Below are 22,436 nucleotides of genomic sequence, written 5' to 3' on the forward strand. Positions count from 1 at the left end.
AAAAATGACTACATATCTTTCTCTATTTTTGATCTCCTCTCCAAGTTCTACACTTTTTTTTTGGACCATACCTGGCAGTGCTCAGGGGGTTACTCTTGGCTCTGAGCTCAGGAATTACACCTGGCCGTGCTCAGGGAACTGTATGGGATGCCAGGGATTAATCCTGAGTTGACCGTGTACACGGCAAGTGCCCTACCAGCTGCACTATCTCTCTAGCCCCTATCCTAAATTCTTTAATCTTGTTCAGTAACCACTGGAATACACATTTTAGAAATAGTAACCAAGATATAAACTTTTGGTTTTTTATAGACTTTGCCAAATAGACAGCTCAACCAGAGTAACATTCAAGAAGTAGAGGATACACAACCTAGTTTTCTAGAGTTCAAAGCCTGGGCACAAAGTTTGAGCAGTGGGGAAGAAAGAGCTGCCACTCTAGGACTGAGCATCCTGGAAAAAGAAAGAGTAGGATTGGGTAGGGATGTGTGTAGCTCAGAGTCAGAGCTCTTGTCTTGTGTGTATAAGGCCCTGGGTTTGATCCCTGAACTGCTTAAAACAGTAACAAAACAGGAAGTACTTACAGCATCTCACTTCCACTTGATAATATACAGGATTTGAGAGTTCCTACGCTTCTCAACAAAATAAAGAAGAGAGTCAATAGTTAGTTTTCTATAAGTGATTCTACCAATACATACCAACTCTAAAGATGTATTCTTAATATCCTAGCAGAATTTTTTATGGATACATCATACCTTCATATCTTGATTAAATTGTGTAAATTATTTTGTAAAGTAGATATTACTATTTTGCCTTGCTTAAATATATCTATGTGTGTTTTTTTTAAGTGGCATTTTATCCTATCTGTATATCCTATCTGTATATTGTTTCTCAGAAGAAGAATTCTTGAAATGATCTAGAAAGTTATCTTCTAACTCTAAGGAGTTTTTTTTTTGGAGAAAATTTCCTGGGATAGATAAGAAGACCTCACAAATTAGGAAAATATAGTGTTGACAATCTCCCAAGAACAGTTACCTTATACTTTAAGTCTTTTAAAGTTCCTAACATGACCTTTTGTATATAGTAGATAGCCAATAAATATTTATCAACAGACTGTTGTTTAAAAGGCTTTTCAAATGTTTGATGTTTGAAATCCCATCCTGGGATTTGCTCAATTCTCAAGCTGAGATGTGTAATTCCTTTCTTTCACCTGACGGCAGAGCGTACCCTTGGTCCCCCACTCTGGAGAAGCTGATGTTCTTCCTTGAATGCTCTCACAAAGGCCTCATATTTCTCAAAATAAAATTATTTAACTTAAAATAATAACTTTCAAAGTTCTGCTGAAAAGATGACAATGCATTTTTCCTACAAAAAAAATCTGGGAGACTGAAGAGCCCAGAGTACTATTTTATCATAGGCGCTCAGGCTAAGGAAGCCTTTTAGAAACACACCATCTAGGCCAACATTTCTCAATTTGGGAACGTATGGCTAGGATTTTCCAAGGGGAGCTACAGGTGAAAATTGTGTAAGTAGGGGCCCCTAGCTGGAGACTAGAAGAACAGCTGGTTAGCCAGTAGGGGGACAGGGTTGGGGGAGGTCCACAAAAAAGAAACAAGTTCAGAAGGCCACCATGGTCGGGAAAAAGTTGAGAAACAGTAATCCAAGCCTGCTACTAGCTCCTGAAATTCCCCACAACCATTCTATATTTTAATCACAGTGAAAAATCATTCACAAATTCTGTATAAAACACTTTGTTACCTTTTAGGGTCCATTTGTTGTTGTTGTTGTTGTTGTTGTTGCTGTTGTTAGGGAGAGGCCAGGTATATAATGCAGGGCCACATCTGTGATGCGTGCACTCTCACTGAGTCACATACAGGCCCCTAAAAGTTTTTCCTAAGAGCTGTCAGACCATCGGGCCAGAGAGACAGTCACGCAGGTAAGCACCTTGCACATCGCTGACCTGGATTCAATCCCCAGCACAACATATGGTCCCCTTAGCACCCCCAAAAGTGATACCTGCACAGAGCCAGGAGGAAGCTCTGAGCAGTACCAGGTGTTGCCCAAAAAACAAACAAACAAAAAAAACGATCTGGCCCAGAAGAGGGCTCGTGCTTGGTTGGCAATCCTAGTTCAAACCCCTATGCTACCTCCTGAGCTAAACTGATCCGAACAGTCTTTCCCCTCGGGCTTCCCGGGAAAGACCCCCCATGCTGCCCGCACACACAGAGGCAATCCTCACAGCCCACCATACCACACAAGCGCCAACATGATCCTGGTCCCCCTGGGCTGGGGTCCTCAGCAGGGATGAAGGATTATCCTCACCAAAATAAACCTATACTGCTCCGCTTCACTATTTTTTCCAATTGTTCTTTGAATCTACAATTAAAACTTTCATTGTAGGCTATTCATTCAGTCCACGATTTCTTCCCAGTGCGTGGCTCTTACCTTAGTCTTGGCAGCTACATTGATACACCTACATCTGTGAAGCATCCCAGCTTACATTATCATCAAAGATCGCTGTCAGTAATCCATAAAAGGCACAATGAGACAGAAATATCTATTGCATTTGAGAAGATCATTCTTCTCTTAAGAAGGAAATGAATATGGCCCTATTGAAAATGAATCTTCATCTCATCCGAACAGCAATTCTTCCACAAACCTAGATATCAGATCAAAGTCCCTTGCAGGAAAGAAATTACCCTGTGTGCTAATTTATTGTGCAGCTTTCATTGTCAGCTCTTAAGGTGACGGTCCCACGGTTATGACGGGGCTTTGAAAACAACCCTTTGTGTCTCTGGCTCCCCCATCCCACCCCGCCGCCCCTAGTGAGTTCCTGCTTAGTGAACAGTCACCTACAAATTCTCACATGTCTGGGGAGGAAACATTTTTAAGGGGAAGTTCACTTGTATCACTTGTAACCCCATTGATCTTCGATTTGCTCGAGCAGGCGCCAATAATGTCTCCATTTGTCCGTCTCCAGCTAGTGCAGCCCAATGATATCTGCTTGCTCCAGGAACAGAAAGAGCCTCAAATCGTTCATTCAGAGATTTGACCAAGAAATCTGACCATCTAGTTGGTGGGTGGCCACGAGGTCTTCTGACATCCTGTGGAATCCAGTCAGTAACAGCTCTTGTCCAGCTGTCGTCTCTGAATTGCATTACATGATCGGCCCATCTGATTTTTGATGCCTTGGCAAATGAGACAGCATCCCTGATTTTTGACCGTTGACGGAGGTCAGAACTCCAGATTCCTTCTCTCACTTGAGTGAGACATGATATTCGCAGCATAGCTCTTTCGATTTAAGTTAAAGGGAAGTTATATAAAAATATTTATCTTGCATTGATTAAGTAGAGAGAGAAGAAAATAATGCCTGAGAATGACAAGGGCAGGTAATAACCCAGAAAGGCTAAACCTCAACTACTTTGTAAGCTTTCCCGTCTCACAACCCAAAAATAGATTTCTTTCGGGTAGTTGACTGAGTTGGCTGGAGGTAATTTTGTACTTTTTCACTTTAAGCAAGAAATAAGCAGAAGAGGAGAAATATTCATTCTAGTTGCGTCTGAAAACAGCCTCGTAGCCATTCTCATAGAGATTCTTCCTCTGGCTCTTTGCTCCCCCGAATAGCAAAGTCAGTAGCAGTCATGAGCCTCCTACATGACTCCCCAGAGAGAACACATGAGACATTGCTCCGAGTTACCTTTATTACTCTTTTGAGATCTCTAGCTCGCCCTCACGCTCGCCCCTCTCCTTCAGCCACGACCCTGATGAAGAGTCATCTCCGACTCAGGAAACCCGACTTTGTTTCTAAAAACCAAAAGGGGAACCGGAAATGTTGGAATTAAAATCAACGGTTCTGTCTCTCCTCCACAAAACCTCAGTGGTTTCACTGTGACACACACCAAACGCCCAGCGAGACTCCAGAAGAGAACTGCACTACAGAGAACATAGATGATGTTTCACAACAGAATATACAGCACTTGTGTTTGGCGGGGGAGTTATTTGTTTTTGCTTTTTCACTTGAAGTACCATGGTTTATGATACCGTCAATGATGGGGTTTCAGAAATTCAGTGTTCGAACACCATATCCTCAGGCCTTAACACTGAGGTGCTAGGTGGATTGACTAGAATTACCCAAGTCTGAGCACCTGGGTACCTGAGCACCACTAGAGAGCCCCCCAAAATAACAATAATAATAATAATAATAATAATATTTAAATGAAATGTTTAAGTACTATATAAAATAATTTGAAAATTTTTGTTACATTATAAAAATTAACAGAGTACTAGCATGCGATGTTAATATTTCATCTTATATTCTCTTATTTGGGAGTGTAGGGTGGAGAGCCTTAATTATTTTATGAACTAGAATTATTTTCCAAATCACCATTTATAAGCAATTTTCATAAAATTAAAACTCTTTTTCATTGTAAAATATTCTGAAATATGCTGATATTATCATTCCCTTGATGATAAACTTAAACTCTCTTCTGAATTTTCAGGGTGATAAAGGAAATGATGATAAAATTTTATGCCTCTTTGTCCTATTTCTTACTGTTTCCTCAGAAGTATGACTATTGTGGGAAATTCTCAGACCACATATTTTAGATAAGATCTATTTGAATGACAGTACCAGTTTTTGGTCTTCACAGTCTTGGATTTGACTAACAGTTCCTTGTGTACTAATTTAAAGCCTCTAGATTATTACTTCATCTCTTTGGGGCTCCATTTCATCATTGGTAGAAGGAAGATAGGCAGTTATGAGGATTAAATGAAAATGTTAAAAATTTATGTACGTTTATTTCACAATTTAACCACTGGGTGGAGGTAGAGGCTTGTCATTCTAACATTCTAAACCAGGGGTTCTCACCCAATTCCCAAAAAAACACCTGGTAATGAATGTCTTCAAGGTACGTGAGTTCTCCAGCTGCATCCCCAAACTTTTTAACCAGCATTCCTGTCACTGGGGTTCACAAGTTATTAACAAGTTCTCCACGTGCCTTCCAAACTTAAACTTAAGTTTTAAGAATATCGATGTTTACATTTTTCTCTGATTTGTTGCCCTGTCAGAGAAAAAAGCCAAGACATTGAACACACAAAAGCAACTGCAATTTATAGAAGGTTACTGAGTCCTACAGCGGCACTAAATGATATACAGTAGATTGCAGCATTTATCTTTATTTGCTTCTTTAAAAAAATAAACAGATCATTGTATTTATACACACATAAAGGAACAATCTTGGAAATACTATATTCCAACTTGGATTTATCGGCTCAGATGCCCTGCCATTCCCAACCAAGCCCTGGAAAGTTCTCACACTCTGATTGTTCTACTCCTCCCACAGGAGGGACTCGGGATTCCGTGTTTCTCTTGTTCCAAACATGTGTATCCACACACTTATTATTACGAAAGTGTGAGTACGGCTATGCTGAGTATCAAGTTAGATGGAACCATTAAAAGTGACAATAGTGTTAAAGTGAAAGCTGAATCTTTGACTTGGGTCTAGTGGTTTCTTAGGATCTGGCACAAGGAAACATGTTCCTCCTCTACAGAGATTCCATAGTGTATCCATGATAAATTTTCTCTTAGTACATAGAAGAAAATGAATTAAAGACTGCCAGAAGTCTAAGTTTCTAGATAAGCTTCAGCTAGATATTGAGATGTTGATGCTGGGTTAGAGGGTCTTTTCTAAATGAATCAGCGGCGTGGTCAAACCTTTTACTGTTGGTATGAAAGAAACTATGGCATCAATGGGAAGAGAATTGAGAAGTCTCTTTAGAAAGCTTCTCCCTGTCTCTTGAGACAACATGGATGGACTTCAAAGGCATTAGCTGAGTGCAGTCAGACAAAGAAAAACTAGTGCTATATAATCTCGCTTAGTTGTGGACTCTAAACATAAATAAAAATATAGAAAAAGAGATAAACTTGTGTTTACTGAGAGCAGATGGTTTGATGAGACAGAAGCTGAGGAAAGGGTCAAAATGCACAAACTTCTAGTTATAAGGTCTAAGGGATGAATATGATGACTATAGCTAACAGTGCTGTATGATACACAACAAAGTTAAAAGAAAAAATCTTAAAAGATCTTACCATAAAGAACTTTTCCTTCTTCTCAATTCCTTTTAATTCTATCTTTAGAAATAATGGATATTAACTGAACCATTCATTGTAATCAGCCAACAATGTATTAATTATATTTAATCAAATTTTATTTTATTTGCCTTAATCTGTATTGCTATTATTTCAATTATTTCTCAATAAACCTGAAGTTAGAGGTAGAACATCTCTCACAAATTCTTGTAATATTTTAGAATCTGTTTGCATCTATGACATTCTGCCAAATTATTGTAATTACTTAGGCATAAATCCTCTTTTTTCAATTAAGCTATACTGCATTTGTTCATTCAGCAAGCATTCTTTTTTTTTTTTTTTTTTTTGCTTTTTGGGTCACACCCAGCAATGCACAGGGGTCACTCCTGGCTCATGCACTAAGGAATCACCCCTGGCGGTGCTCAGGGGACCATATGGGATGCTGGGATTTGAACCTGGGTCGGCCGCGTGCAAGGCAAACGCCCTACCCGCTGTGCTATCACTCCAGCCCCAGCAAGCATTCTTTTTAACTGAGCACTTACATGTGTCAAGCATTGTTTATGGTAAGCTCTTCAAATCTAAATTTTCCAATAAGTCATGCAACTGACTCAACTTTGGTCCTCATGTTGTTCATCACTGGGAAAGATTGAAATGCCTGATCATGTGAATCATGCACACAAGTAGAAGTCAGTTCACACTCATAGTCACTGTAACTATCACTGTCATCCCGTTGTTCATTGATTTGCTCGAGCGGGCACCAGTAATGTCTCCATTGTGAGACTTGTTGTTACGGTTTTTGGCATATCGAATACACCACTGGTAGCTTGCCAGACGAGATACGCTCTGTAGCTTGCTAGGCTCTCCGAGAGGGGCGGAGGAATCGAACCCGGGTCCACCACATGTAAGGTGAACGCCCTACCCACTGTGCTATCGCTCTAGCCCACACTCGTAGTAAATAAGTAAATGATCTGCTAGAGAGTAATAAGTTCAGGGGGACAAAAAAGACAGATGAGGGGATGGAGATAGCAATTTTTAAAATATGCTCAGGGTGATGACTAGGGAGACAGCTCCAGGGACAGAACACATACCTAGGATATACGAGGCTTTAGTTCAATCCTGGCACCACATGGGCCCCTGACACCATTGGGTGTGACCACAGTGGCTCGAAAGTATCAATGGACCTGCACACTGTGTGATATGCGTCAATAAAAAGCTAATCAGACACAGAAACAGGGAATCAAATCAAACACTTAGAAATTAGACAGCTCACTACTGAACAACCAGTGGCCTAGAGAGGAAATCAATCACAAGATTCCTGGAAACAAATGAGAATGAGGGCACAAGCCACAGGATCTTGGGGGACACAGCAAAAGCAGCATTAAGAGGAAAGTTTATAGTTCTGCAAACAATCATCAAGAAGAAAAGGCCCACATAAATAACTTCACAGATTAATATCTTGGAAAATAATCAACAAAAGAAGCCCATCCTCAGGCAGGAGGATGGAAATAATAAAACTTAGAGCAGAAATTAATGAGCTAGAATCAAAAAAAAATCCAAAAGATCAATGAACCCAAGAGCTGGTTCTTTGAGAAAATAAACAAGACAGATAAACCACTAGCAAGATTCACAAAGAAAGAGAGGGAGAGAACCCTAATAAACGGAATCAGAAATGAAAGAGGGGGACATCACAACAGAAACCACAAAAATTCAACAGATCATTAGAGATTACTTTGAGAAACTTTATGCCATGAAATAAGAGATTCTTATAACCTCCCAAGACCAATACTGAATGAAGAAGATTTGGAATACCTGAACAGACCTATCACTACTGAGGCATCAAGAAACATCAAAACAAGAGAGCATAGAAACACAGAAGCGTCAGGACCACACCTCTAGGTCAAGCCCATCCAGGAGTGGCTCCAAGCTCCAACCAGTGTATTGCATCACACTGGTTACGGTTCCTATTAAGAAAAATGGTCAGGGTGGAGAAGACGACTGCTCAGCAGGATGCTTAGGGAGGAGTGCCAAAAGGAAGCTATCAGAGGGCACTTACTACAAGTTAATGCCCAAAAAACTCTAGCATGGTTCCTTGCATGGGTAAACACTCAATAAATGTTTCCTGATTAAATAAAATTTAATTTTATTTAAAATTTTCCTGATTAAATAAAATTCAAAGACTCAGCTGAAAAAACTTGAAAGCCCAAGTAAATTAAGTATTAATCAGGAGTAATGTATTTTAGGTACATCATGTTTCCAGCTGAGTATTAGAATTTCCTAGTTTTATCCCTAAAAATGCATAAATTATAGAGATGAACACAGTGGAGGTTATTAACAATTGCAATTATCATTAAAAATAGAAAACAGAACAATATCTCTTCAACAAATTGATTTTACTGTTTGACCTCCTGTTATTTAAATTCCAGAGTTAGCCTTAATCCTCCATGGGACCCTTAGTTATTAAGGACTGTTGCCCTTGACCTTCTGCCATTAAGTTTTACATACCATGATGAACATTATTTTTCTCATTTGAGATTTAAATGACAAAACTAGATCAAATATGTACTTGCATCCAGTTATTAATATATATTTACAACATACTTTTATAAACTGTTCATAAATTAAAAATTGTATTTTCAAACAACAAAGTTAACACAAATGTTTCCAATAAATTATTTCACACAGGTATGAATGCTTATGAATCTATTTAATAATTCAGGCTGTGCTAGAGAATACATGGTTTGGAATACACATTTCATTGCATTTGGCTTACAACATAGATTATTTCCAATGGATATTTCTTACATCTCCTGTTTATAAAAAAAAATTATCTAAGAAATAAAAATATGTAGCATTTGCTATCAAATTCATATTTTAAAACATTTTTCAATTATGCATTCAATTATGTCACTTTCAACTAAATGGTTTCATACATATTTGACATCACATTGTAAGTAATTTTTACAAATATTTTAAAAATAGTTTCCAATTATTACTTTCTGAATGAGGATTACAATTGACTTATGTTTACATATAAATTTTCTCTACACAGTGATGCTTTTTGAAAATGAAGTAAAATGTGCAAAAGCTTTGGTTCTCCAAGGCAAAGTCAAAAAGAGAGGGATGACTTAATCAAACCTCCTGTTTTACTCTTTGACTTACTTTGTCTATATTTTTAATTTTACTTTTTCATTTTACTACTAGAAATTTTTTTCTCCAGGACAGTTAGGTAAGGATGATAACAGAGATTTCCATATTTGTAACATGAGCCTACAATTGAGAAGTAATTATCTAGTTAAAATAACAATGTCACTCTTTCAGTTTTGAGCTGGGATAGTTTTTTAATTGTCAAAAATAATCACGGTTTCAAATGGATTAGGAACAAATACATGAGATCAAAATGGAGAGCCTTTCAAAATAAATGTTGTGCAGTTAGCAATGACTTAATAATTATCATTGTAATAATAACTATCTTCAGGATAGCAGGAATCTGGGGTCAAAGCTACTTCCACCACAGTGGTCTTATCACCAAAGGTGAGTGGGACCCTATTGGTGTAGCACTTGTTTCTCTCATAAGTATAGCAAACTTCGTTATCTTCACACAGATTGCTCTGGGAGGAAGTAACTACTTTATTTTCCAGCTCCACTTCTACAAGATCACATTTTTTGCACCTGAAAAGCAAACAGATCCATCAAACATTGTCTCAAAATCTGAATAACTATACATTTCCACGCAAAATCAATTATTTCTTGCAACTCTGAGCGAACTTCAATTGCTCTACAGTAGTGAAGAACCCAGTGGAAATTAGTAGTGAAGAACCTAATGCAAATACAATGGTGAAGAACTCAATGTAAATTAGTTGAAAGAATGGCTATAGAATGAGTAACTCCTTAATATCATCACTTGGACTATATCATACAATTTCTATTCTTATGTTTATTCCCAACTGCATATCAGAATTAAAGGCATTACTTATAGTGTTACCTTTTTTGGTAACAGGATTTTGTAGTTTCCAAAGAATTATCTGCATATTAACAAGTCTGAAATCCAATTATTGGACTATTTGGACAAATTGGTGCTCTTTGTATTTGATCATAATAATTTCTTATTTAGAATAAAAATTTTTAATTTGTCTTGGGGCCACATCGGGCTGTGTTTAGAGCTTACTCCTGGCTCTGTGCTCAGGGATTACTCCTGGCTGGACTCAGGGGACTATATGGAGTGCCAGAAATAGAATATGATTGGCCACATGCAAGGTAAGCACCCTAATTGCTGTACTATCTAGCACCTACAATAAACTTACAGGAAAATTTTATCTGCAAATATAATAATTAATTAGTCAACATCAGATTACCTTGGTAAACATTTATGTGTCAACCTATTAAGAAAAACATTCTTACAAATAAGTTTTCTTATTAGCAACTACTCTTAACAATGCCTGTTAGATTTATCTTAGTAACAAGAAATATTTCTTACTGGTCAGCCAAATGGTACACAAATTCGGTTCTCATTGGAGACGTAGGATCTGTAATATTCTCCCTGTTCCCCACAGGAACACTGAAAAAAAGAAAGTAAAGCAAAATAATAAAACCAGCAAAAATTAATATTTGTGCTAACAGATATATTAAAGGACAGTATCTACCATTTAACTTGGGCTTTTAAATTTAGCAAGATATAATAATATTTGATTCATATCTCACAGTAATTCAAATTTGGTTTTGGTTTGAGGACCAAAGTGGTGTTGCTTAAGGTTTACCTGGCTCTTTGCTCAGGGATTGCCCCTGGAGGGAACTGGGGGACCATATGTGATGCTGGGAATTGAATCCCTGTTGGCTGCATTCAAGGAAAGCACCTTATCCACTGTGCAGTCTCTCCAGCCCTCAGTATATTTCACACATTTCTACTCAAAACAGTCCTCCCAGTTACTGACATACTGGTGCTGGAGGTGGTGAAATATCATTGCAAGTGTAGTAATAGGCAAATGTTGTATGTATAAAAAAAAAGTCCTGGGTTTCATCAACTGCACTGAAAATAAATTTTAAAATACATTTAAAAATAAAAACATGCCCAGATTAGAGGAAGAGTTCAGCAGGTAGGGTAGGTACTTGCCTTGTAGGCCAACCTAGTTCAACCCCCAGCATCCCATATGGGCCTGACCCCCACCACGAGGGATCCCTGGGCTCAGAGCATGGTGTAAACATTGAGCATAAGTAATCGCACAGCGGTTGGGCATTCGCCTTTCATGCGGCCAACCCGAGTTCGATTCCTCCGCGCCTCTCAGAGAGCCCGGCAAGCTACCGAGAGTATCGCGCCTGCAGGGCAGAGCCTGGCAAGCTACCCGTGCATATTGAATATGCCAAAAACAGTAACAATAAGTCTCTCAATGAGAGACATTACTGGTGCCCGCTCAAACAAATCGATGAGCAACGGGATGACAGTGACAGTGACAGTAAAAATATTCTTCTGAAGGAAAAACAAATATGTTATGTAAAGATGGACACTCCTTAGCTTGAGAGATGGCGCAAAAGTCTGAAAAGTATGTCCTTCATGCAGGAGTCCTGAATTCAATCCCAGTACAACATAGTCAACCAAGCAGGACCAGGAGTGACCCCAAAGCACAGAGCCAGGAGCCGACCCTGAGTCCCACCAGGTGTGCCCCCTCCCCTTAAAAAATAAAAAACATCAAGTGGAGCCAGAGCGATAGTACAGTGTGTAGGGCGTTTGCCTTGCATGCAGCCGACTCATATTCCATCCTCGGCATCCCAGATGGTCTCCCAAGCATCACCAGGAATAATTTCTGAGTGCAGAGTGAGGAGTAACCCCTGAGTATCACAAGATGTCACCCCCAAAAGAAAAAAAAAGTGCCCTGAGCATCACCAAGTATAAACTATCACTGTCACTGTCATCCCATTGCTCATCGATTTGTTCGAGCAGGCACCAGTAACGTCTCTCATTGTGAGACTCATTGTTACTGTTTTTGGCATATCCAATACACCATGGGTAGCTTTCCAGGCTCTGCCGTGCGGGCGCGATACTCTCGGTAGCTTGCCGGGCTCTCCGAGAGGGGCGGAAGAATCGAACACGTGTCAGCTGCGTGAAAGCCGAACACCCTAATGCTGTGCTATATGTAAGTTTAAAAAAGATAGAAGATAAAAAAGGTTGTGCATGGGCACTTTGATGGTGGAGGATATTAATTGTAGTAATTAATTGTAGTATTAACTGTAGTAATTTTGTATATGGAAACCATAAACTTTAACCCTATTGTAAACACCTAAATTACAACAAAACACAATGATAACATTTTCAAAAGACACTCCTCTTCAATGTGGATTAGGTGCCAATGCCATAAATGCCATCCCTTCAGGTTGTAAACTTGTCCAATTGTCTGTTTCTAATAGGGACTATATGGTATGAAGACTGAGTGGTCAAGGAGAACCTGCTAGTGGAAATGCTGTGGAAGCTAAGACATGCATGCTGCAGAGGAGTTAAAGGGGTAGAGAGGGGCAAAAAGTAAAATTAAAAAATAAAAAAATTTGGGCACAACTAGCATATGCAATAACAAAAGAAAAAAACAATTATGAATATGAGAAAGTAAAGGTACCATAATGTGGTTGGATTATTTTCCAACAGGAGGTTTAAAAAAATGAGATGTAAAAAGGAGTAGCACTGGAAGCGCTTAAACGCATGCTGATTATTCTACATTAAGCTGAAGTGTTTGTAATTTAGCCCCAAAACAATGTTAAAAGGATTGTTAAGTTTAGGAGGATGCTAAAACAATGTTGGTTTATTTTTGTTGTTTTGGTTTTTGCTGTTATTGTTTTTGGTTTTTGTTTTTTTAATTTTTTATTTTTTTTGCTTTTTTGGGTCACACCCAGTGATGCTCAGGGGTTACTCCTGGTTCTGCACTCAGGAATTACTCCTGGAGGTGCTTGGGAGACCATATGGGATGTGGAGGATTGAACCCGGGTCAGCTGGCGCAAGGCAAATGCCCTACCCGCTGTACTATCGCTTTGCTCCCTGTTAAAACAATGTTAAGAAAAAGTGGGACACAGTAATAACTTGCACATGATAAATATGATTTATTAATTGTAGTAATTAATAAATTACTATAGGTGAATCAATAACAGCAAATATGGGGGTGAGGGTTGAGGGAGGTTGTTTCAGAGTGTTTTTGATTGATTAAGGAATGTTGGAGGCCACAAAGAGATTGGCCAGAGGCTATTCCTGGCGTTGCTTAAGAGGACCATATGTGGCCAGAGATTCCAAATGGGCTCAGTTGGATACAAGGTATTATCTCTGCAGCCCCTAAATATACCCAATGTATTTTGAAAATGTGCTTATAATAGTCTCTAAAAGGAATATCCAGTTTCTTATAGGAATAGGTCTTCTCAATTTAAGCTAATAATAACTCAGAGATCCATCCTATTTTCCCTCTATTTAAAGATGAAGAAATAGAATGAATAAGTAATTTGTATACCAAAACACACCGTTCTTAAACTATTTAATCTGAAACAGTCTTATTAAATGGTAATGGATGCTATATTCTCATTCAGTAAGAGGTATTTGATTTAAGAAAACTACTAAAGGTTAGAGTGGTTCATAAGGAAGACTTGTTATTGATTATAGATCCAAAAGGAATTTCATTCTCTTTTTTTTTCTTTTGTCACACCTGGTAATGTACAAGGGTTATTCCTGGCTCTGCACTCAGGAATTACTCCTGGCGGTGCTCAGGAGACCATATGGGATGCTGGGAATCGAAACCAGGTCAGCCGAGTGCAAGGCAAACGCCCTACCTGCTGTGCTATATCGCTCCAGCCCCAGGAATTTCATTCTTAAGCACTGACATTTTAACTCTTAAGAATTTCATAGTTGGTCCTGGAGTGATAGTACAGTGGGTAGGGTGTTTGCCTTGCATGCAGCCTACCCGGGTTCGATTCCCAGTATCCCATATGGTTCCCAGAGTACCACCAGGAGTAATTCCTGAGTGCAGAGCCAGGAGTAAACCCTGAGCATTACTGGGTGTGACCCCCCCTCAAAAAAAAAAGAATTTCATAATTTATAACTCTAAACTACTACTAAATTATCAAATAAAATTAACATTTGAAGTTCAATCTACAAGTGAGGTTAAATCAAATTACTCAGTTTGAACTGTATACCTTACATTTATGTATAAATATGAATAATCAAATATTCTGTACTTCACATACATCAAAATAAAACTTTCAATGTGTACTTCAAGCTTGATTTTGAACTATCAAAGACAGCTGAATGTTCTGATTCAAAGTTAAAAACAACTTCCATGTACACAGAGAACATTGATGACTAGGTAAAAATCTTGTGTCATAATTTGGTATTTCTGACTGGTTTTAGATTGCTTGGAAATCTTTGTTCCTACCCCTAGTTTCTACATAATTAGCTCCTGACTATTAACCAGATTGAACTTCATGTCAGGCACTACGTATTAAAAAGCAAAATAAAAAAAAAGTACACCAATCAAACAATGGCTACTACCAGACACTGACTACACTTTTAACATGACAAAAAGGAAATATGAAATGCCACATACACAATTCTGATGTTTCTCTCCACAATGTCTTCTTCAGGATTATGAGGAGATGGGATGATTCTGGAAGTTATCCGAGTACATTGACATTTGTTGTCAGCAAGAATAACATTTTCCTCTCCATCATCGACTTGAAAAATAAAACATTAAGAACAAAAGAAACTACATATATTTATATATTTTATATGAAGTTACTTTTTCCCTTGCAGAAAAATTAAGTTTAATGACTAATCTGTTTCACCTTCTCTATTTTTTTCTCCACCCTTACTAAAGTAGTTAAGTAGACACTCACATAATAATGATAACAATCCAAATGAGCTATGAAATAAAATTTTTGTTTGTTTTTCTTCAGGTTAATCCTGAGCTGACAGAATGCTGCTTTTCCTCAAATGTTTTCCATGGAGGAATAGCTCTTCGCTAGTGCAGCCTTGTCTAAATCATTGCCAAATGCAAAAATGTGAGCAAACACAAAAATCAAGGCTGGATTTCTCATAGGCCAAAACAATTCATTAAAAGTAAACCTTTATAAAATAAATTTCAAGTGTCATCCTTCCTGAATTCATATAATTTGGGGGGAGGGAAAGCAGTGCCGAGAGGGGTGTTGTATTTTGTGGACCTAAGAATAGACATGTTTTACCCAAAACCAAGTTTAACCTTTTTTGTTAAACTTCTAAATATTTTTGTTACAACTTTCTTATACTTGCTCATATTTTTATTTCTCATAATACCAAGTTGTTATGGCAAAATGATTAAAGAAAATGATACACTGTGTATATATATTCCTTTCTTCTTTTTTTTTTTTTTTTTTGCTTTTTTGGTCACACCCAGGGATGCACAGGGGTTTCCTCTGGCTCTGCACTCACGAATTATTCCTGGCAGTGCTCATGGGGCCATATGGGATGCTGGCAATTGAACCGGGTCGGCCCGTGCAAGGCAAACGCCCTGCTTTCTGTGCTATGGCCCCTGCTTCCTTTTTTTTTTTTCCTTTAGTGTAAAGAGGTTTTTTTGGTTTTTTTGTTTTGTTTTTGTTTTGCTTTTTGGGTCACACCTGGCAATGCACAGGGATTAATCCTGGCTCTGCACTCAGGAATTACTCCTGGCGGTGCTCAGGGGACCATATGGGATGCTGGGAATCGAACCAGGGTTGGCCGCGTGCAAGGCAACCGCCCCACCCGCTGTGCTATCGCTCCAACCCCTTTAGTGTAAAGAGTTTAACCCATGACTTCATGCAAGCAAGGTGATCCTCAACCATTGAGCCATATCCCGAGTCACTTATTACTATTTCCTATAAGAAGTTGGCCAGGATTCAATCCAGTCAGATTATTAAACAAATCGATCCTGGCACCACACGGTTCCCCAAGTGTCACTGGTGCAGCCTGGAGGCCTCCAGTACCGCCGATGGTCTGAGTATCGCTGGCGCCCCAAGGCGTGAGCAGCGCTGCATCCTCGGGCTCACACTGAGCCTCCAGCACAGTTGGCCAAAAACCACTGGTGAGGCTCACATGGGGCCCCTGGACCCCCGAGCCCTACTGGAAGTGCCCCCCCACACCATAGGAAAAGGTTTTCTGACGGCCTTGAAGATAGCTCAAAGGGCTGAACACATGCTTTGCATGCAGGAACCCTGGGTTTGATCCCTGACGTTGCGTCATCCCCACCACTGCCAGTGGAGACTCTTGGGGACCGAACTGGAAGTAGCCTCCAAGAGGTTTGCTGGATGTGACCAAAAGCAAACAAAGTATGTTATTTTTACACACCCCACCCCTCCCCAAGCACCTCCAGGTGTAACCCTGGTGATTCCCCAACATTGAACCACGCAGCTATTTGGCAAATGTGGCTGGAAGTGACACTGGGGCCCCTTAAGCACTTCAGGGGAGCCCTAAATTCCCCCAAAAGAATTCTTTTATTTATTTTTTTTCTTTTTGGGTCACGCCTGGCGACGCACAGGGGTTACTCCTGGCTTTGCACTCAGGAATTACCCCTGGCGGTGCTCAAAGGACCATATGGGATGCTGGGATTCGAACCCGGGTTGGCCATGTGTAAGGCAAACGCCCTACCCGCTGTGCTATTGCTCCAGCCCCAAAAGAATTCTTTTTAACAGAACATATGCAGATATAAAGGGTTACAAATTTTCAACAGCACTTTGAAAATATTGTGAGGTACAAGTATTATTTAATGTGGAGGAAAATAATAAATAACTATAAAATAAATATGATAACTATGAAAACAACTTTACTAACGCTCTTAAAAATTCGTCACCAGGGGGTCTGGGGCGATAGTCCAGTGGGTAGGGCGTTTGCCTTGCAGGAGGGCGACCCTGGTTCGATTCCCAGCGTCCCATATGGTCCACCTAGCAGAGCCAGGAGTAACCCCTGTACATCGCTGGGTGTGACCCCAAAAAAGCAATTAAAAAAAATTCATCACCCAAGACTTGTACAATATAGTTTTAGAGATAGTGGAAATATGTCACATATGATAAAATGCCATTATGCTATTTGGAAAACAAAGACTACTTTCACCTTCTTTTAAAAAAGCCTCAACTCTCTTTAATCAAAAATTGAACAAGGGTTAGTATTTCAAAGAACACACAAAAAATATTTATTATTATCTGGATTTAGTTCAGTTAAGAGATATTTAATTAATAATGATTTTATTTATTCTAATTAAGATAATGATTTCAGGTATATTTTTATTTCTATGATTTTGTGATATTAAAATCTTTTAGATAAATGATCTAAATAATTTCTTGTCATCAAGTCCAAACAAAAAAACCAGCAACAACAAAGATTTAGTGCATGATTTCAAATCCTAACGGCTAAGTAATCAGGATAGACATCATTATAACTGGGTGTCTAATTATTCCAGAGATGATCCCAGAGCAGAGAGGACCTAATTGAAGTATTTCCATCCTAATGGTAACAGCAATTACAAAAACATTTTAAGCTCATTGTTATTGTACTTATAATTGTTTGAAGTACTGTATAATGCATTATTGTCCCATTTTCCGTAACTACTTAATAACTTCTGATAAAAGTCTATGGAATTGGAGATGAAATGTTATGAAGTCAGTTCAAGAAAATGATTTCCTTTTTTAATGTTTTGAAAAGAGTAAGATGACTTAAATGGTGTCCTCTATCCTACTGCTGAACTCATGACTTTTTAATGCTTTTCACCAAAAAAAAAAAAATACAGATAGACTTGTAATGTTTGACTAAAATTACAGATTGAATTGAGGACAGGAGTTGATTACTAAGTTTTAAATACAAAATGTCCATATTTCAGTACGGCATATAATTTAGTTCCACGCTAGCAACTAAAGGAAAATATAGCACTGGTATTATTGCTTTAAAACATTAGATAGCCTAATACACTTACCAGAAATATACAGATACATTTATCAAGACTTAAATAGAATCTTTATATTCCCTCTGACTGCCAGGAAGTATTTTTTCCTAATTTATCTGTTAAAACAGATTGTGCTTTACTTTATTCCAAAAGTACCTAAGAGATAGTAGGTGTACCACAAGTATTGATTACACTTTTATTTAATTCCATTCAAACAATAAGAAAAATAGAGATGAAGAGAGAGTACAACTGGTAGGTCACTTGCCTTTGGACATAGCAGTCCAGATTTAAACCATGGCATTACATATGATCACCTAAACACAGCCAAGAGTAATCCCTGAGCACAGAGCCAGGAGTAAGCTCTGACCACATTTGGGTGTGGTCCATGAACAAGAGAGGGAAGGCAGAAAGGAAGGGAGGGAGGGAAGGAGGGAGAGGAGAAGGAAGGGAGGGAGAGAAGGAATGGTCACATACTGGATTAAGAACATAATAAGTTTACTAAAATGCAATTAGAATTAGATCACATACAATTAGAATAAGATATTCATTAGGAATTGTAAGTATGGATTAGATTACCTAGTTTTCCCTTCCATATTCTTGCATGTGAGTTTAGGTAAGTTGGAACAACTCTCTAAATCTAAATGGGACCAACAATATACCAGAAATAGTAACAGTACTTATCTTCAAGTGATTATTGTAAGAATTATGTACAATAATGCATGTAAAGTGCTTAGCATAATGCCTAGAACATACATAATATGTGCTAAGTAAGCTATAACTCTTTTCTATTTGTAGATATATAGATGTTTTATGTTTACAGGTATGTAAAAATGTTAGTAAGCATATTTATCTATATATTAATATACAGTTAATGTTTAATATTATATCCTAAATAGTATTAAAAATTCATTATCCTTAATCTAAATGAGTATAAAATATGTTGAATGGCTTCTTAATTACATAACTCTAAATTACGTATCTTGTTTTGTCTTAAAAAACAGTAAGTTCTGTGTTAAAAAACAATCTATCCATATTTTACCTCTTTTTAGTGGAGTAAATAGTCTTATTTTGGAAATAGAAGAGAAGAGAGAGGGAGAAAAGAGGGTCCCATAAAGTAAAACATGACCCCAAGTAGGGATGTACAGGCAATTCTGCACCTTGCTTTTAGCTCATGTTCTCTCCTATCTAGACAAAAATTATTAGTATGCGCTGCTGTATGTATAATGCATGTCTTTTCATGTAGTTAATTGAAAGGCCAATAACAAAAATAACCAAAGTTCAAGGAAGTTATAAGCAATTTAAACAATGTTAAACATTGTCTAAGAGTCGTAAAATGGGACCGGAAAGATAGCAGCACAGTGGGTAGTCTGTTTGCCTTGGATATGGCCAACCCAAGATCAATCCCTAGCACCCCATATGGTCCCCAGAGTCTGCCAGGAGTAATCCCTGAGCACAGAGCCAGGAATAAGCCCTGAGCACTGCCGGGTGTGATCCAAAAAACAAACAAACAAAAAAAAGAAAAATGAGTCATAATTCAGGTATCATGTATTCTGGAAGATTTTAAAATTAACACCAGAGATCGGACTGATAGTTCAGTGAGTAGGGCTGCTGCCTTGCACGCAGCCAACCCAATTCTGATCCCTGATGCCCCATCCCTGAGCCCTACCAGGAGTGATCTCTCAGCACAGGAATAAGCCCAAAGCACCACCAACTGTGCTCCCCACACCAATAATAACAATAATAATAATAATAATAAACCTTTTTAAAAATCCTAACAGCAGTCACTCTGGAGAATAAAAGCACAATATTGGGGCTAGAGCAATAGTACAGTTCATTTGCTGGCACATGAACTACCCAGATTCCATCCCCAACATCCCATGTAGTTCCCTGAGCACTGCCAGAGGTGATTCCTGAGAGCAGAGGCAGGAGTAACCCCCGAGCATCATCAGGTGGACTCAAAAAGCAAAAAATAATAATAATAAAATAAAAGCACAATATTTCTTTTATTATAGTAAAAATTGCCTCACTTCCTTAGAATATTAATTTAAGAGCCTCAAGAATATTAGTTATGTTAAAGATTCAATGTGAATCTTCATATAAGTATAGCTATCTAGATTCATCCAGATGTGCCTACTTTCTTATTCTCAAAGTTGCAATAGGAAAATAAAAGAGAAAAAATAATAACTACATTGAATTTTATTCTGTGTAAATATCATTGCCCATATAAAGGACAGAAAAATTATCCAGATAACTGACCCAGGAAAGCACAAACATAAATGTTTAAATCTGAAACACAGATCTATTAGATTTTTTCTTTTATCTAAATTCATTTCAAAATACCACATACCTGTCGCAAGAACAGCCTTAGAAAAAATGGCCAAGACACCCCAGAAAAGCAAATAGCTCTTCATCTTGACTTCGCTTCTTTTGAAAAACTCAAGCTAAGAAGTCAGTGTTAAGGTGAGTGGTCTATAAGGGGTGTGCAAATGATGCTGCTTCTGCTTTCTTAAAATAACACATCAGGCGGCTAACAAACTAAGAAACGATCAGACTGCGGTTGAGGTCTGAAATTTAAATGCTACACTGAAAAGAAGTGTAGCATTTCTGGTTTTTATCCAAAAGCATTCCACAGGAGTAAAGCTTTGGTGAAATTATCTTTTTAGTTTACATTTCCGCTACACAATTAATCCAGTGTAAATAGGTGTTCTCAACTTTATTACCTGAATAGATTCATTATCAGTTATCAAATTAAGTATCTCACATGTATTGTGCCTGGAACAGTAAATGAAGAAAAGAGAAGGGAAAGAACAAATTAAAGATCTTACTGCCTGATTATACTTTATGCAACTTCCCTCCTTATCATTTTTATTATCCAGAAAAGGATTTTATTTAAGAGAATAAAAGAGAAAATGGCAGAAGCTTTTCAAGTCATGAGAGGATGTTTCCTAGGCAGAATTCCCTTATGTAAGTTTTTCTTCTAGATTTAATCACTATAGGATTTAAATATATGTACTACATATGACATATGCAATTATACATAATCTGATTGCTTTAAATTATGCCATATACTCAAATATGTAATTAGAATTAGGTGCAAGTAGATATTAGATGTACCTGTTGTCACATTTTAATTTGATGACAATAAGGCAGACTGTTTTTTTTTTCAGTTAGTAACATCTTCCAGAATTAAAACCCATAAAATTATTTCCTTAAAAAATGTTTCAATAGGGGCTGGAGTGATAGCACAGCGGGTAGGGCATTTGCCTTGCACGCAGCGGACCCAGGTTCGAATCCCAGCATCCCATATGGTCCCCTAGCACCGCCAGGGGTAATTCCTGAATGCATGAGCCAGGAATTACCCCTGTGCATTTCCGGGTGTGACCCCCCCCAAAAAAAAAGCAAGAAAAAATGTTTCAATAGAAGCATAAATTGCTGCGGAATTTCTTGCAATTTTTTTCAATAATGAGGGTCAGATTTTTTAAAAATGAGAGAAAACACCCAACATGAAAGAATTTTCTAAGTAGATAGAATTAGTTATAACAACATGTCGGTCATGTTTATATGCAACAACATCAAATCTATGGTACTTTGGTTCTCCATTCTCAATTTTAGTCTCCTAGAATTTTAAGAAAAATATCTCAGAACCGTAAGCAAACATTGATCTTTACTTAAAAAATAAGCAGCTGGTTTTATAGCTAACAGTGAGAAGAAAAAAGAATGAACAAGCTAGCAAATAATTTGTACTCCCTTAATCAATATGTATTGATTGTCTAGCAGGAGCAAAGTACCAGGCACTAGAACAAATGTTACTATACTACCAAACTTTACTCTCATTTTAACCTGTGTCACAGGTCTTGGAAAGGACTTCTGTTAAGAAAAATGTACTGGATTCACCTGAACATATATATCTTTTGGAAAGTAGAAAACAACCGAAAGCAGGGTATTTTAGTGTGTGGTCAGGAGGTCAAAACAATTAACAACTACTTTAAAAGCACCTCATACCTCATGGTTTCTAAGCAACCAATTCAAATTATCACTCTAAAAAAGGAATAATCAGAAGCTAGCTGTTGGATACTTTTTATTTAATTCATAATTTCCTTGAAAATAAACTCAAGGCTAGACTGGCCCCTTGAAAGTAAGTTGGATAAATCCTTGGGGAAAAAAATTTAAATTTCTTACACAAAGCTAATTTTTATTAAAAGCAGAATTATCTGATTTATAATTATTAAACTAAACAAAAGTTCTAGATTTGGAGTTTCTATGATTTCAGACTCATCGTTTTGCATTTACCTAGAGCATTTACATAAGGCAACTAAAATAACTTATTCTAATAAAAATTAGGTGTGGAGATCCAAGTGGCACATTATCACTAAATAGAGAGTCTATACCTGTAATATAGTATCAAAGAACAATGTTTTGTCAAGTGGGATTAGGAATCATCTGTGTGTGTG

At 37.8% G+C, this 22,436-nt stretch overlaps 1 protein-coding gene across 1 annotated transcript; it reads right to left on the bottom strand.

Annotated features, from left to right (window-relative positions):
* Window positions 1–8,769: 8,769 nt before the first annotated feature.
* JCHAIN (joining chain of multimeric IgA and IgM) lies at window positions 8,770–20,469 on the bottom strand. Its single transcript, XM_004617915.2, has 4 exons — window positions 20,333–20,469; window positions 14,647–14,773; window positions 10,557–10,637; window positions 8,770–9,751 (listed from the first exon to the last, which is right to left on the bottom strand). The coding sequence occupies exons 1-4, from the start codon at window positions 20,394–20,396 to the stop codon at window positions 9,523–9,525; spliced, it is 501 nt and encodes a 166-aa protein (XP_004617972.2). The 5' UTR covers window positions 20,397–20,469; the 3' UTR covers window positions 8,770–9,522.
* Window positions 20,470–22,436: the final 1,967 nt, after the last annotated feature.

The sequence above is a fragment of the Sorex araneus genome, chromosome 5, assembly GCF_027595985.1.
Source record: "Sorex araneus isolate mSorAra2 chromosome 5, mSorAra2.pri, whole genome shotgun sequence".
Lineage (NCBI taxonomy): Eukaryota > Metazoa > Chordata > Mammalia > Eulipotyphla > Soricidae > Sorex > Sorex araneus.